The sequence below is a fragment of the Archocentrus centrarchus genome, chromosome 18, assembly GCF_007364275.1.
Source record: "Archocentrus centrarchus isolate MPI-CPG fArcCen1 chromosome 18, fArcCen1, whole genome shotgun sequence".
NCBI classification, from domain to species: domain Eukaryota; kingdom Metazoa; phylum Chordata; class Actinopteri; order Cichliformes; family Cichlidae; genus Archocentrus; species Archocentrus centrarchus.
Genome location: NC_044363.1, coordinates 6,690,045 through 6,707,630, shown reverse-complemented (window position 1 = coordinate 6,707,630; position 17,586 = coordinate 6,690,045). Strand labels below are relative to the sequence as shown.

The 17,586-nt window shown below is 40.7% G+C and overlaps 2 protein-coding genes across 2 annotated transcripts; one reads left to right on the top strand and one right to left on the bottom strand.

Annotated features, from left to right (window-relative positions):
- Positions 1-577: 577 nt before the first annotated feature.
- On the top strand, positions 578-4,396 carry LOC115797469 (uncharacterized). The gene is made up of 3 exons (XM_030754050.1): positions 578-709; positions 1,968-2,002; positions 2,692-4,396. The coding sequence occupies exons 2-3, from the start codon at positions 1,997-1,999 to the stop codon at positions 3,460-3,462; spliced, it is 777 nt and encodes a 258-aa protein (XP_030609910.1). The 5' UTR covers positions 578-709; positions 1,968-1,996; the 3' UTR covers positions 3,463-4,396.
- Positions 4,397-4,979: 583 nt separating this feature from the next.
- On the bottom strand, positions 4,980-17,586 carry LOC115797162 (toll-like receptor 2). Its single transcript, XM_030753658.1, has 12 exons — positions 17,559-17,586; positions 14,546-14,817; positions 13,648-13,804; positions 13,407-13,556; positions 12,596-12,802; positions 9,136-9,258; positions 8,848-8,998; positions 8,326-8,490; positions 8,046-8,225; positions 7,817-7,957; positions 7,232-7,740; positions 4,980-6,084 (listed from the first exon to the last, which is right to left on the bottom strand). Exons 2-12 carry the CDS (start codon positions 14,814-14,816, stop codon positions 5,682-5,684), a joined length of 2,457 nt encoding a protein of 818 aa, XP_030609518.1. The 5' UTR covers position 14,817; positions 17,559-17,586; the 3' UTR covers positions 4,980-5,681.

The window sequence follows — 17,586 nt, the reverse complement described above, 5'->3', positions numbered from 1 at the left end:
GTTTAACCTGAAAAACTCCACCCTGTTGCAATATACAAGCCTTAATCAGTGATCAAAACAGATTTCATGGAAACAAAATGTTCTTGCTGGTGTTCCACCAATAGGAATTTTGCACCTGTGGTTTTCCTCCAATAGCAAACCTCCACATGTTTTGCGAGTGGAATATTCTTTTGGGTGTTTCATTTATAGGATAGTGGAGGTGGGCAATGCCAAAGGTTTGAATTGGGGATAGTTACTATTAAAAATGTACAGTCTGTGTCTGGTCATCACATTAATATTACCTATTAGGGTTTTGCAGCAACATGTGCAGCAGACCAGACAGACCAAACAATGCTGTAGCATGGGTGTGCACTAGTTACCAACACAGAAGAATTTTGAGTTCAGTTCATCCTTTGAGTGACTGTAACACACGTTATTTTTCATGTTTCAGCTTTTGTTCAGCATAACTAATGTTGGCATGCTGACAGACCTGCTGAAGGTGGGTGCAACCAAGCATTCCTTGGTAAGTAGATTAAAACCTGCAAAACAAGTTGGGGTTAAAATGGCTTTAAATCACGCCATCGCCTCAGTGTTCCACCCTTTATAAAACCACCAGAAGCATTTAGAAAGGTGAGAGAAGCAACAGTGAAACAATCCACCACTGCAGCCTCAAAGCTATTCCAGGAGCATCACCAAGGTTGCCTTGCTGAATCTGAACTCCTGAGCCGAGGTGAGACACTCATATCCTTTCTTTGTTAATGATTAAAGAAATTATTTAGGAATGCTCCAACACCAAATGTGGGCTCCAGTTATATATATATATATATATATATATATATATATATGTGTGTGTGTGTGTTTTGCTTTTATATTTCTGTGTGCTGAGTTTAACCTTAATGACCTGGTGGGTGAAATGAGGTTAAAAAAGCTTTCTGTTCCATTAATCTAACAGCTCTTGACCTGCATTCATGAAATTATATTTTATTCTTATGCAAATAAGTACACTAGTACTGCTGGGTTTAGCAGTGAGGTTCACTCAAATGTAAGCGTGGGGATCCACAGTTTTGTGAATAGTATAGAGACAATAACTTGGCAACAATCAGTGCATATGTTACTAAAAGGGATGAAATTTGGTTAGAGAGGAGCTGACTCAGTGTAAGTATGGAGAGGAGGATTTTTATTTTTACCATGATGCATAACTCCTCGTACATATATCCTGTCATGTGGGAGCGGTGAGGCAGGCAGGGTGGACCTAAATGCTCCGAGGCAGACTCAACTTAAAAGGTGGCTTTATGATTGAACACTTGAAACACAGAGGAACAGCACTGTAACGCAACTAAAACTGACAGGGAGCCAAGAACAGAACCACACCTCCTCAAGTGAGGACGCAAGAAAAAACAGACCAAACACAGGGGCTTAAATACACACAGGAAGTAATAATGGGAGAAAGGAAACAGCTGGGGAACACAGGACACAGGTGAACAGAATCTGACTAATTAAACAAGGGAAGTAAAACTAAACCTGACACACAGGAAACAGCAGACTGTCAAACTAAAACGGGAAGTAAACAAACAAGAACGCAAGACAACACAGAAGACTGGACAAAGGAGACTGATCACAGAGGGGACTAGACAGGCACCAAGGCATGGGGAAACAGACAAAGAAAAACACAGACACGGGACAGAGTCGAAGACTAGACAACACTGGGAATAAAACTCAGTACAAAAACAACAGGATAAAACAGGCACAAGAACACAGATGCCAGGGAGACGGGGACAAAGGGAACAAGGAAATCAAAATATAAACAACAACAAATAACAAGGCAGGAACTAAGATGAAAAACAAACAGGGAACATAACTCAGTGAAAACAAAACCTACAAAATGCTGGGCACATGGTCCAGCACCATGAGAATATCCTACTGAAAATCATATGTTAGCGCTTGAGACTATCCATAACTGCCCTTCTAACATGATTATTCCTTTTCAGAATAAATCTGAAAAGAGGGAAGCATCAAAATGGAGGTAAGTAGCTGTATATGTCACAGCTGAGTCACATGTGTGCAGCTTTCTGTGGTTTTTGATGAAAATATTCACATTGTCACGTTTTCTTTTTTAGAAACAGGATAGGTAACCCACAACATTCCAACTATTATGGCAACCACAGCCAAACTATTAGCCCAGCAGCATTAATTGACCCGTTCATGTTGTACTTGGAGCTCATATATTCTGAGAACAGCTTATCCACACACTGTGATAATTCTGGCTATTGCATTAGCATAATAAGCAAATTAGATACATTTACAGAGAATTACATGTTGTATCACAGTTGTATTAAATGTGATTACACAGCATATTACTGCCAGACTGACCTAAGGCAGTTGTTGCTGCAGCATGTAGTTACATTTCTGGGAAGCTACATGTTAAGATTGATCTCAGCACTGATCTGACCACATTTGTTCTGAATATAAACTATAAATTAAGCTCATATTTATTCTAGTATATGAACTATTTAAACTGTTTTATTTATTTATTTACAATTGTAGACATGGTAGTTTCCTGCAATCCCCCAGGGGGAGCTGCAGCAACCCTTACTTTCTATGGCCTTGCAGCTCACACATATGGTGTGTTTTGTGTGTCATGCTGTATATAAATAAATATCAATCTGGACGCTATCTTAATGATGCTACTGCCACTTCCATCTGTCTCATAAGGCTGAGTCCACAGAACAAACACAGGAACAAACTTTAGAAGCTTTACAGGAGAAGCTCCAGGAAAAAGAGCGAGAGGTCCAGGAGTTGAGAGAACAGATGGAGTTACTCCAAAAGCAAAACCAGAACCCCGTGAGCCCCCCTGAAGACAACCATGACCTACAAACTCCCTCTACCTCCAGAGCAGCAAGACAGGTCCAGGAATCAGAAATCATCATCCTCATCGACTCCAATGGCAAATTCATAAATGAGAAGAAACTTTTCCCCAAGCATGAAGTAAATAAAATTAATTGTCCCAACACTGAAAAAGCCTTGGAACTCCTGACAGAGGAGAAGCTGGGATCTCCGAGCCACATCATAATCCACACGGGCTCCAGCGACCTGAGGAAGAAGCAGGAGAGACTGTCAGAATCCCTCGAACGTGTGATAGAGAAAGCCTCCGACACCTTCCCCAGTAGCAGAGTGGTTATGTCAGCCCTACTTCCAAGGAGAGACTTGCACTTCGACACCATCCACAATATCAACACCAAACTGGAAAAAGCCTGTCACAAGTTCAAAAATGTCTACTTTGCCAAACACCCCACCCTGGGCTTCAGCTGTCTTCATGATGATGTGAATCTGTCCAAAGAAAAAGTTCCCATCTTTGCGCGGACACTGAAAGATGTGGCTCTTGATAGAAACCCATCCGAGCAACAGGGAACTGTACAGGGAAGAAGCAGCTTAATATACATCCCACGACAGTCACCACCAATTTTTTTTTTCAATTTCAATTGATTTCCTAGCACCTAGATCTAGTTTGCTATAGCAACCTTGGAACAACAGACTCACTCACACCAAATGTCATCACAACAAATTTTAGTACTAAACTTCGTGGTTTGTTGAGAATTAAATTGCATTTTTGAGCACAGCAGACATGATTTACACTGCCTGGCCAAAAAAAAAGTCACCACCAAAAAAAGACGGTCACACACTAATATTTTGTGTCACCGCCTTTAGCTTTTATAACGGCATGCATTCGCTGTGGCATTGTTTCGATAAGCTTCTGCAGTGTCACAAGATTTATTTCCATCCAGTATTGAATTAATTTTTCACCAAGATCTTGCAGTGATGATGGCAGATTCTGACCACTGTGCAAAGCCTTCTCCAACACATCCCAAAGATTCTCAATGGGGTTGAGGTCTGGCCGATCCATATGTGAAAATGAGGTCTCATGCTTCCAGAACCACTCTTTCACAATTTGAGCCCGATGGCATTGTCATCTTGGAATATGCCCCTGCCATCAGGGAAGAAAAATCCATTGATGGAATAACCTGGTCATTCAGTATATTCAGGTAGTCAGCTGACCTCATTCTTTGAGCACATAATGTTGCTGAACCTAGACCTGACCAACTGCAGCAACCCCGATCATAATCCAGGTGGCAACTTTTTTTCTTTTGGCCAGTGTATTTTTGTTCAGTGATGAAATGTATCTGTTTAAGATCATGTTTAAAATCAAGTGTTGTAGATTGTGTACTGACAGAATCCAAATACAGGACACAGGGAGTACACTTCGACAACAAAACAAAAACTTGTTAATTATCAAAGTAAGAGTAAAATTTTAATTATTAAAAGAAAATTCAGCAATAAAGTTGAGGATGAAAGACTCCACAACCAACAGCAGAGGAGACGGAGACAACAGGAAGGAAAACTAATACAGAAAGCTCACCTTAAGAGATCAAAAAAATAAATAAATAAAATAAAATGTATATATATATATATATATATATATATATACACTTTTATATATATACTTTTTATATATATTAAACAATCTGCTTATGGGTCAGTTTAATTTGTTGTTGATGAAATTATTAGAGTCACCAGTTCATTCATAGTTAAGTATTAAGACTGTACCACTGTACTATAATAGAAAATGTACTCAAACATACTTTAAGTTTTAAAATGAGGAAGAAAACTTGTTTTGTGTGAAGCAGCAGATGAAGATTGTTTGAATAAATTATATTATTTTCATGCAGATATTTGTGTTTTGAACAACTTTTTCTGCTTGAAATGGATTGAAACATACTTAAAAACACAAGAAAATTGTCAATTCTGTGATTGTATTGTGTGTTATTATGTTGATATATGTATTGGTTTGAGAAACAAATACAGCAATTACAAATTTATTCCTACGTTAAATATGATGGTGTCATTTTAGTATCTGAAGTGGTCACTTGAAGCTTTAATGAACCTTTTACAACCATGTGAAATAATATTTTTGATCTTTTCTGTACTATTTACATAATGACAGACATTTGGCCCAGTTGTTTATACAACACATGTATTTATTAACATTTTTATTTTTGTCATTGCATCCCTGAATTTAATTACAGTAAGTTCTCATTTAAAAACAAATAAAATAAAATAAAACAATAACAGAACACAAAGGCAGTGGGTGACACTTTCTGTGTTTACTTGTGCACCTCCTCAGGCTGCAATATAAATACACCACCTGCTCTCCCAAGTGTCCATTTCATCACATTACAAGCAAAACGTCAGCATGCTTTCATAACTATAATATGAAGACACATGTGTATTGTCAGTGCTTTAAAGTTCATGAGACTTGTCCACCTACCATGCAAATGTGGACTTTTGTCATTATTTTCACCTTGAAATATACTACTATTACTAGCAAAACTTCAGTAGGATGATATGAATACCATGTGATAAGATGGTAATGACATCCTAGTAGGTGGAGGGGGGGTTTCCTTCTGGAGATGTGTCCTGGACCATTCAGTGGGATGATCTATTTTGCTTTTCTCCAGAACACAGGGTTTGGAACTAAGGCTGTGGTTGTCACTAATGCACACTTGGACCTCAGCTGGTTAAAATGCTATTGTCCCTTTAATTTCCTCCTTTTGTCTTTTTCAATTGTTTGATTTTTATTCAGCCTTCCGGTGCATTCCTCTTTATCCATCTCTTTTCCCAATCTTCCAATTCTTTATTCTGCTCTTTTACTCATCTTCTCCTCTCAAAGCATTGCGCAGACTCGTCCAGAACTCCTCCCTCTTCTCCTCCTCCTGTGGCCACTCCAGGTAGGTGGTGGAGCTCATGAGCTTGCGCAATTTGTAAAAGCGTTTGGGGATGTCATCCTTGGACAGTGGCTCTAGCAGGATCAAGATGGCCGCTTCACTGCCGGCGGGCCCATCGAAAAGCCAGAAGTGGGAGAAGTCTAGCTCATATCGGCACCAATCAGAGTGAACAAAATTCTCAGAGAGGATGAAGACGGTCCTCCGACTGCGTTCGATAGCGCTGATAATATTGTCCACAATCCATTGCCCGGGAAGGAAGTCCCGTTTGTGGAGGCAGAGAGTCAAAGGCTGGGGAGATGTGGAGTTGGCCCCAGAGTTGATCTCGCTGGAGTACAAACAAAAAAGCAGGTTTTTTAGGTCTTTCTCTTTTCTATTAGGACTAACTTGATAACCGCACAATCACAGGTATGCAAGAATTGCACATTTCAAGTCTTACAATCACTGTCAGGTGGTTTGGAATTGTATGCACTGATGGTAGAGTTTGTTTCAAAGAAGATTTGTCAACATAGATAGTACTAGAAAAACACAGAAAACTTGTGAATGTGTGTATGAAAAAGTAGAATGTATGTATCTTGTAATTTAAATTATTGATTTCCAATGACTTAAGTAAATTTATATAATTTTTCTGTTGTAGCTTTGAGTAAGCACTGCATAGCAGTCAAATGTAGGCAAATATAAGTAGATTATTAGACCAGTTACATCGGTAATGAACTCTAACCCTATTGAATCAGAAGATGTCATTTTGTTGTGGTTTCTTTTTTTTTTATATTGTTCTCCCAAATCTTAGCAATCAGGGGACAAAGAAAATAATAATTCTAATTGAAAGACATCAAAAACTATTTAAATTTTCCCCTTAAACATGGGCCTGTTGCCTTCCTCACAAATATAAGGTTATGATTTGGTTCAGGCTCATTACCAGTAATAAATCAGACCTTAGAGGGGTAATGGGACTTGTCCTGTGGTAGTCAAAGCATTCAAGCTTGTTATTATTATAGTTCATTTAAAGAGGACATCATGAATGTCATTTTACAGGTAAATGAATGCTTTATTCTGAACAGTGATATGGTTGATTTGTGTAGTTTGGTAAAAAGCCATTAGTTCCCAGGTTATTTATTTATTTGCATGACCCAGTTGTGATTTCTGGAACTGTCGCTGCTGAATTTTTTATGTCTAAATTGTGGTGCTTTGTAGAGATGGCAAGTGCCATTTTGGTCAAGCGTATATTCAAGGCCACTGTTTTTATAATTAGTATCTCTATATGGATAAACAGCTCTATGTGATTTTGTTTCTGTGGTGAATTATCCCTTTAAAAATGCCACATAGTTGACAAAAACATTGTCTTTCAATTTCTTTCTTTCTGTTGAGACAAATTTCCTTGAAGTCTTTATTTACTGACTAACAGAGTAGTGATACTGAGGACACCTTGGCTAAAATAATATAAAATAATATCACATAAAAACTACTGACGTTACCTTGGTTCCTCCAGCTCAGGTACCAAGAAGTTTTCCACCCAGCTAGCATCTCTTTCACTGTAGGAAACAAAGGCATCAAAGGATATCAGTGCTTCTGAGTCTGCAGCATCTCTGCGTTGTTGCCGGCGTCGAGAATTACGCTTGGCCTTGACCCACGCCCAAATCATCTTCAGGTACCAAAAGGCGTGGATGCGCCACAGCACCACAGACAGCAAAACTGCTACAAACAGCGCCAACCCACAGCTCACTGACACAAATAAAACCTGATGGCACATGACAACAGAGAGTCGGACTTCATCCACAAGTTGTCCCTGCAGGTAGAGAGGGGAGTCGCAGATGTAGCTGTCCACTCCATCTGTTAACTTCATGCCTCCACCTCCTTTAAGTTCCATTTGGAGGAAGCTGACAAAGTCACAGGAGCAGACAAACTTGTTCTGACCTGCCTGGATGTTTTCAAGTCGCTGGTATGACTGGAGGTCTGATTTTCCAAACACGTTCAGGGTGTTTGACTGTGGAAAAATAATGGGTATTATAGTGGAAAAACTGAGGGGATCAGAAGCAGAAACATATGCTGTGACTTATTACCTTGATGGTCAGGGTCTGCAGATTGGGAAAGGACAGCCCAGAGGGCACCCTGAGGAACTTGTTGCCAGAGAGGTGAAGCTCTCTGAGCACAGGCAGAAGCAGAATGAAATCATTAAGGTTATTGTTGCTCAGATCCAACACCTGTAAAGAATAAAATGAGAGGGGAAATTACAAAAGAAAAAAAAATGGTGTCAGGTTTCTCTTGATTATTGCTACATGGTCTTCATACCTCCAGGGTTTTGGGCAGACAGGGAGTAACGGTTGTGAGCTTAGCCCCAGAGATGTTGAGGAACCGCAGGGTGGAAGGCCAGGGGCAGCTTGAGGGCATGAAACTGTAACCAGTCCTACTGATGTCCAGGTGTGTCAGTTTAGAAAACTTTGTTACCAGTCGGCTCACGGTGGACAAAGACTGTACAGAAATTGGACACAGGCAGCTAAGTTTTCACCAAGCCTCGGAATTCTTGAATACTTATAGACTTCACTGATTTCATTAAAGATTCATGCTTCACCTTCAAAGCGTTTCCACTGAAGTTTAAAACTCGAATTTCCTTCAAAGTTTCTATTGTATCGCAAAGTGTCTCCACTAGAGTCAGGTCAGTCAGGAGGTTGTCAGATAGGTCCAGGTACTGCAGGTTTTTCAGCAGATGAGATGTGATACAGGGCATCACAAACATCTGAAGGGAAAAAAAAAAAAAAACTCATCAAGAAGGTCACAAAGTTTGAACTTGTAAGGTGAAGGGAGACACTAGTTCCATTAGGGTTTGTCTAAATTGGCCGTAGGTTTCAGTGTACACATGAATATTGGCTAAATTATTGGGCAAGCAAAATACAGTTGTGCTCATAAGTTTACATACCCTGGCAGAATTTGTGATTTTCTTGGCCATTTTTAAGAGTACCGCTGGTAACCCTGCCCCCGAGGCGACATATCACACAAGCCAATACTATACACAGTATTAGATATTTTACTTGCAATTATATTTATGATGTGCTGTAGGTGATGTAGTAGCTACCAAATACACCTTGATTTTTACCTTGGAGTTTATCACAGACATCCTCCTGGGATACTCCAACAGAAAACCCAATTGTATGAGTGAGGTAAATTTATAGACATCCAGGACCACAAGGTTACGGATGAAGAACTCGTCTATGCTTCTGTGATCACTCCTGTTGGCTCGCTCCCACCTAACACCAACAAAAAAAAGATGAACAAAGCTATACATGCAATCATTAATTCAAACTCTTAAAGTTTACAGTATAATACAGCAGCATTTCTTTTAAACCAAAGTTGCACATATGCCAAAAATGTGCTTGTCTCCCACCTGCCTTCGCCTGTCAGCGTGACATCTTCTATGGCAAGTATGTTCAGTGGAGCTTTATCAAATACCATCAGGAAATCGGCCATAGCCTCATCAGACAGAGAAATGTTAGATATGGTCAAATGCCTGAAGAGTTACACCACAGAGGAAGAACTGGTTGGTTATGTCTGTGTAGATTCTCAGTCATCCAGGTCATAGTAGTCTCTGGAGCTTGAAAAAGGCGACTGGACTTCTTTTTGTTTCTTGAAGACGTTTCACCTCTCATCCGAAAGGCTTCTTCAGTTCTCAACCAAATGGTGGAGAGACCCAGGTATTTAAACCCCTGTGGGCGTAGTCCCCTGGAGGTGGTTATGACCCTCTATTGATCATGTGCGTGAACACATGTGCCCAGGTGTGAAGGGGCGTGGGTCATATTTAATCAGTGGTTTCAGTTGAAACCAATTTAGGACTCCGCTCCATTGTTTCCTGTGGCCTATTGAGGTCACTGGAACAAAGGTGTGAATGGGGGTTGAGACGTCTGGGAAGGGAGCTCAGGACAGCACTGTAAGCGGGGGAAAGTTGGTGACGTAATCCACCTCCTCTGTTCAATGATGGTTGTTCACAGTGGACATAGATGGCTTCTTTCACTCCTCTTTCAAACCATCTGTTTTCCCTGTCCAAAATGTGAACATTGGCATCCTCAAAAGAGTGCCCTTTTTCCTTCAGATGCAGATGTACTGCTGAATCTTGTCCTGTCGAGGTGGCTCTTCTATGTTGTGCCATTCGTTTGTGAAGAGGCTGTTTGGTTTCACCAATGTAGAGGTCCGAGCACTCTTCACTGCACTGAACAGCATACACTACATCGCTGATCTTGTGTTTGGCGGGTTTGTCCTTGGGATGAACCAGTTTTTGTCTTAGGGTGTGACTTGGTTTGAAGTATACTGAGATGTCATGCTTGGAGAAAATTCTTCTGAGTTTCTCTGACAAGCCCGACACATATGGGATGACAATGTTGTTCCTCTTGTCCTTCCTATTCTCTGTAGTTTGTGTTTGGCCTTCATTCCTGTGCATCTTAGCTGATTTGATGAAGGCCCAGTTGGGGTAACCGCATGTTTTGAGGGCTTTCTTAATGTGTGTGTGTTCCTTATGCTTCCCTTCTGCCTTAGAGGGAACACTTTCCGCACGGTGTTGTAGGGTCCTGATCACCCCAAGTTTGTGTTCCAGAGGGTGGTGGGAGTCAAAGAGGAGATACTGGTCTGTGTGTGTGGGCTTCCGGTAAACTTCAATGTTGAGGCTTCCATCTTCCTCGATAAGCACCGCACAGTCCAGGAATGGTAACTTGTTATCTCTGGTGTCCTCCCTGGTAAAACGTATGTATTTATCCACTGAGTTGATGTGACGAGTGAAGGCTTCTACTTCATGGGTTTTGATTTTGACCCAGGTGTCATCTACATATCTGTACCAGTGGCTAGGTGCCATCCCTTTGAAAGAACCAAGAGCTTTACTTTCCACTTCCTCCATGTAAAGGTTGGCTACAATGGGAGACACTGGGGAGCCCATGGCACATCCATGCTTCTGTCTGTAGAATCCATCATTGTATTTAAAATATGTTGTGGTAAGGCAGAGATCTAAAAGTGCACAAATCTGATCTGGGGTGAGGCTGGTTCTGTTCAGTAAGGAATCGTCTTCCTGTAGGAGTCCCACTTCGACCCATTATCAGCAGTATAAACTCGGTCACCTACAACATTTCCAAACACCTCGCCACCATCTTATCACCGCTTGTTGGCATCACACCCCACCACATTGAAAACTCTACAGATTTTACTAACAAGGTCCAGAATCTTGTACTGGATCCAGATGAAACCATGGTGTCCTTTGATGTGGTTTCACTTTTCACTTGCATACCCACAACTGAGGCAGTGGAGACCGTCAGAAGACGACTACAGGAAGACGATTCCTTACTGAACAGAACCAGCCTCACCCCAGATCAGATTTGTGCACTTTTAGATCTCTGCCTTACCACAACATATTTTAAATACAATGATGGATTCTACAGACAGAAGCATGGATGTGCCATGGGCTCCCCAGTGTCTCCCATTGTAGCCAACCTTTACATGGAGGAAGTGGAAAGTAAAGCTCTTGGTTCTTTCAAAGGGATGGCACCTAGCCACTGGTACAGATATGTAGATGACACCTGGGTCAAAATCAAAACCCATGAAGTAGAAGCCTTCACTCGTCACATCAACTCAGTGGATAAATACATACGTTTTACCAGGGAGGACACCAGAGATAACAAGTTACCATTCCTGGACTGTGCGGTGCTTATCGAGGAAGATGGAAGCCTCAACATTGAAGTTTACCGGAAGCCCACACACACAGACCAGTATCTCCTCTTTGACTCCCACCACCCTCTGGAACACAAACTTGGGGTGATCAGGACCCTACAACACCGTGCGGAAAGTGTTCCCTCTAAGGCAGAAGGGAAGCATAAGGAACACACACACATTAAGAAAGCCCTCAAAACATGCGGTTACCCCAACTGGGCCTTCATCAAATCAGCTAAGATGCACAGGAATGAAGGCCAAACACAAACTACAGAGAATAGGAAGGACAAGAGGAACAACATTGTCATCCCATATGTGTCGGGCTTGTCAGAGAAACTCAGAAGAATTTTCTCCAAGCATGACATCTCAGTATACTTCAAACCAAGTCACACCCTAAGACAAAAACTGGTTCATCCCAAGGACAAACCCGCCAAACACAAGATCAGCGATGTAGTGTATGCTGTTCAGTGCAGTGAAGAGTGCTCGGACCTCTACATTGGTGAAACCAAACAGCCTCTTCACAAACGAATGGCACAACATAGAAGAGCCACCTCGACAGGACAAGATTCAGCAGTACATCTGCATCTGAAGGAAAAAGGGCACTCTTTTGAGGATGCCAATGTTCACATTTTGGACAGGGAAAACAGATGGTTTGAAAGAGGAGTGAAAGAAGCCATCTATGTCCACTGTGAACAACCATCATTGAACAGAGGAGGTGGATTACGTCACCAACTTTCCCCCGCTTACAGTGCTGTCCTGAGCTCCCTTCCCAGACGTCTCAACCCCCATTCACACCTTTGTTCCAGTGACCTCAATAGGCCACAGGAAACAATGGAGCGGAGTCCTAAATTGGTTTCAACTGAAACCACTGATTAAATATGACCCACGCCCCTTCACACCTGGGCACATGTGTTCACGCACATGATCAATAGAGGGTCATAACCACCTCCAGGGGACTACGCCCACAGGGGTTTAAATACCTGGGTCTCTCCACCATTTGGTTGAGAACTGAAGAAGCCTTTCGGATGAGAGGTGAAACGTCTTCAAGAAACAAAAAGAAGTCCAGTCGCCTTTTTCAAGCTCCAGAGACAACTGGTTGGTTAGTTTGCCGGTTTGTAACAATATCCATTATAGCTGAAGCAGAAGTGAAGTGTCCAGACCTGATCCTCTTGCGGGCTGCCTCTCTGAAAGGCTGAACAGACTGAATTCCAATCAGATGGATGTCTTTGAGAGTGATGGGTGTCTCAGGGTACGACACGTCACGAATCATAGCCCCGGCCAAAAGCGAATTTTTAAAAAATGGACCATGGAGAGCCAAAGTGACACAACCCAGTGGCCAAATGTCTGCTAATGTACCAGAGTCATATCTGCAGAAACAACATATAGAAGGTGAGTATATTTGGAAAGGAAGACCATAGACACAACAATAAGTGCATCAGGGTTTGGGTTGCATATTTTGTACAAGTACATAGAGAAGTGTTGTATTTATACAACAAATAATAACAATAAAGGCATGAAAAAAAACACTGTTTTATGAACTATTTCTTAAAATTAACTTTTTTTATATATATAACTGAAATAATATATAAAAGATTTATGCCTTGAATAGGAGCCATTGAGTTTGTGACGATGGCTGTCAGTTCTTATTTTAATTTGACAAATTTGTGAAGTTGTGATCAAAAATGTCCAATTTTGTTAAGGAATATTTGAAAGGCAAGGAATCCTTCCAAATATTCCTGAATCCAGGGTGATGATTCATTAACTTATTGAGTTAAAAAGTCCTTTCTAATTTGTTAGCCACCTTTAGAAAAACTTAGGGAAAAACAGCATTTGTACTGTTACTTCAGTTAGCTGTAATAATAAAAGATTGAGGGAGCTACAATCAATGAAACTTTAAAGCTCCTAGCAATTTAAAGCTATCGCTAGGAGTCAGGACAGTAATGTAACACTGCTAGCAAAACCTGATCGAACCTGGTCAGGTTGTTGGCATGAACAGTTAACTCCTCCAGCTGAGTGACTCCAGAAAAATCTCCTCGCCTCAGCTCCTCTAGAGCAGGACCTCCAAAGGCCAGCTTCCTCAGTCTAACGAGGGCTCCAAATACTGGAGGAGAACCTAGGTAACTAGAAGAGAGCAGGGGAAAGTAAAATCATCATAATATAATTATTTTGAATGCTTTGCCTTGTTGTCATTTTGGTAACTTTAGCTTCTTACCTGTATGGGTTGTTGAGCAGGTTGAGCTGCTGCAGAGCTTTCAACTTCCTGAACCATTTGTGGTTGAGAACAATCAGCTGGTTGTCAGACAGATCCAGTTGTTCCAGGTTCCACAGAGAGTCAAAAGCGAATGGATGGATCTCAGCTAACCCATTACCTAGAGGACAGTAAAATGTACCTTTAAACACATGGTATACACATTTTATTGATGAAGCTCAACCACTGAAAGAAGCTCTGAAACCCTACAGGTTTGTGAAACACCTATTTAAAAAATTGGTTAAAAAAGTAGCCTGAGCCAGGATGGTGTGCTGTCCCTTTTGATAGTAATTGTTTGTGTGATATGTATTAAATTCCTAAGAAAACAAACAAACAAAACAAAAGAAAACAAAAACAACCTGCAACAAATATCCCTGTGGAAAATCGTTACGATGAGTAAAAACCTGGCCATGTTTGGAGCCTTGTAATTTATTATGTAGTAAAAATTTAAGTGTGTCACAAGACCCATTTAAATCACAAGAATGGATGGACAAGACGTTTTGTATGACTGTCTTATTTTTCCCAGAATCTTCAAGTAAGAGTGCGATAATGCCATTCATTTTAAATTTTGACCCTGAAATTCATTTTAAAAAAATTGAAAAGTAATTTGAGGTTCCAGTTTCCCTGAACATGCACAGTTTATACATTCAAATGTAGTATTTTGGTCCTCTTGCAGCCAGTGTGACTCATTGCAATAGGACTTGCAGTTTTAACATAAATCCCCTGACAGTGCAGTGTATTGACCACAACACCGACTGACTCATAACAGGTTGTCTTTAATTTGCCATTGTATTTATATAATACGACCTAGGTAGACAAGAAACAGCATTTTGTCCACTGGATAAAGCTGATGGTCCCTTACTGTGAAGATCCAGAGCCTTCAGTGGCATGTGGCCCATCAGGTCATCATCCGTCACCACTGTTATGCTGTTAAAGGAAAGGTCGAGACTCAGGGCATCGCCTGTTACAGTGGGAACACTGGTAAATCCCCCATAGGAGCAGTTACAGGACAGCTGCTGGTTGCAGTGATCGCAGATTGGCTTCTTGTTGTCTGTGTTTGACCTCTGATCTGAGCTCATGGAGAGGACGAGGAGGAGGAGGACAGAAGAGTAGCATCTAGCTGGATGTCTCATACTGTAGGATAACAGGTAGATTAAATCAGTGAAAGGCAGAAAGCAGTGTATGAGAGGAATGTAAAAACATAAAGAAAGTGAGTCATATTTGTCAGACTGCAATGAATGCACACAGAAGTAAAAAAAAAAAAACAATAGGGAGGAAGGACAATTTCATAGAAGAGGAAGTCTCCAGAGTTTCTTATTGTGCGTTCATTCATTACACAATTCCCTAAAAGTGAAATATTATATCAGAAAGCAGAAAAGCTTTTAGCTGGTCACACAGCCTACAACAAATGCTTTCATCTCTTATGAGAACATGAATTCAATCATGCTGCCAATAACAGCTTCCATTCTTATGACTCTAATGTATTGATCTCATTTGACAAAACAAGTACAGAGCAGAAACACAAATATTGAAACTTTAAAACGCTAAATTGACAAATTTAAGATTTTTATAACTTACTAAGTACAATTGCCATTGTTAGAGCATTTTATCCCAATGGAAAAGAAATGGCTGTGCTTACATGTTTCCCCTCCCTAAATAATAAATATCTGTCTCATATTTAGATTTACTCATGAAAGCAGGTCCTTTGGCACATTTTTCATACATTAATCTTAATTAATACATAATTCTTATACATGCACCAATAACATTGTGACCACATGTCTAATACTGTGTTGGTTCCCCTTTTGCAGCCCTGACCCATTGAGGCATGGACTCCACTAGACCCCTGAAGGTGTGTTCTGATATTTGGCACCACCAAAAACAACAGATCCTTTAAGTCCTGTGAGTTGAGAGGTGGGGCCTCCACAGATCAGACTTGTTTGTCCAGCACATCCCACAGTTGCTTGATTGGATTGCGATCTGGGGAATCTGGAGGCCAAATCAACACCTCAAACTTGTTGTTGTGCTCCTTGAACCATTCCTAAATCATTTTTTCTTTGTGGCAGGGTACATTACCATGTTGAAAGAGGCCACAGCCATCGGGGAATACCGTTTCCATGAAAGGGTGTAGATGGCCTACAGCAGTGCTTAGGAAGGCAGGCTACCTTCTATTGGTCCGTGGTCCAGTTCTGATGCTCATGACTTCAATGCACATATTAAGCAAATATGTAGGACCGCTTTTTTGCATATGTACAATATCTCTAAAATTAGAAACATGTGTCAGAGTGATGCTGAAAAGCTAATTCATGCATTTATTACTTCTAGGCTGGAATATTGCAATTCGTTATTATCAGGCTGTCCTAAAAGCTCCCTGAAAAGCCTTCAGCTGATCCAAAATGCTGCAGCTAGAGTACTGACAGGGACTAGAAAGAGAGAGCAGATTTCTCCCATATTGGCTTCTCTTCATTGGCTCCCTGTTAAATCTAGAATAGAATTTAAAATCCTTCTCCTCACATACAAAGTCTTGAATTAGGCCCCATCTTATCTCAAAAACCTTATAGTCCCATATCACCCCAACAGAGCACTTCGCTCTCAGACTGCTGGCTTACTTGTGGTTCCTAGGATACTTAAGAGTAGAATGGGAGGCAGAGCCTTCAGTTTTCAGGCCCCTCTTCTGTGGAACCAGCTCCCAGCTTGGATTCAGGAGACAGACACCGTCTCTATTTTTAAGATTAGGCTTAAAAAGTTACTGTATGATAAAGCTTATAGTTGGGGCTGGATCAGGTGACCCTGAACCACCCCTAGTTATTCTGTAATAGGTCTAGCCTGATGGGGGTTTCCCATGATGCACTGAGTGTTTCTTTCCATTCACCTCTTTTTACTAGAGGATTATACAGATGTATTATTATTCTCTGGCTCTCTTTCACAGTGTGCCTTTTGTCCTTTCTCAAACATTTCAGTCAGTTCTCTCTACCAGTTTAATTCTAGACAGCCTTAAAGGTAATAAAAAAATAATTCTAGCTATAATTCCAATACTTTCTTTCTGTTTTTTTCCCCATTTATAAACCGTGGTGGAGACTCTGTCATGGTTTGGGGCTGCATTTCAGCCGGTGGTGTTGGAGATTTTCTCGATGGTGAAATTATGGATGCAGAAAAGTACCATCAGATTTTGAGATCTCGATGGAGAATGGAACCAAAGGCAGGCGACAAAGACTATGTAAAGAAATGACGAGAAAGTTTACCTCAGAGAGTTCAGGCGGTGTTGAAGAATGAAGGTGGTCATACCAAATATTAACTGTCAAGCTTGTTAGCATGTATAAAATCTTATATATAGTATAGCCTTGTATACTATATTTCCATGTATTGTTGCACTTTACGATGAATTGCTGCACTTGGTTCCCATTTTCCTAGTGAAAATTTTTTAAATGAGGTGTGATCCAAGACTTTTGCATGGTTTTGTATATAGACTAGAAGCCATAAGGCAGGAAAAACAGCAACAAACTCATTTTTATTTTAGTAGCGACTTTTTAAGAGGTTATTTTGTTCCATCCTATACAGCGACCCCCTGCTACGACTCCCTAAAACTGGTATTTTTAGCATTTACCTTTTGGGGGAAAGCCCCTCATTCACATGGATGAGACATTAACTAATTCCCAGTTTAAGAATCCAAACTACTTTTACTAAGTCCTCATCTTGAGTGCTTCCCCTTTTTATCTGTGACACAACCAATCAATTTATTGTGTGTCATGACCGGTGTTGTACAACATTATACCTGAAACAACCTTGTGGCGATCACCAAAACTTTACAGCATAACAGCAAGGTCGTACATTTCATATTTTATTCTAGGATTCTATCCAAAGTCTGGTTGTCTTACCTGATTTGTTTGCCGAGCGGAATCCTGA

Excerpts from the sequence above, each read along its gene's own strand:
- LOC115797162 (XM_030753658.1), bottom strand. The coding sequence starts at position 14,816 with ATGAGACATCCAGCTAGATGCTACTCTTCTGTCCTCCTCCTCCTCGTC. Across the intron at positions 13,805-14,545 it reads GAAGGCTCTGGATCTTCACA|GTAATGGGTTAGCTGAGATC; the intron begins GTAAGGGACCAT and ends ACTGTCCTCTAG. Across the intron at positions 6,085-7,231 it reads CCTGAGCTGGAGGAACCAAG|CGAGATCAACTCTGGGGCCA; the intron begins GTAACGTCAGTA and ends TTTGTACTCCAG.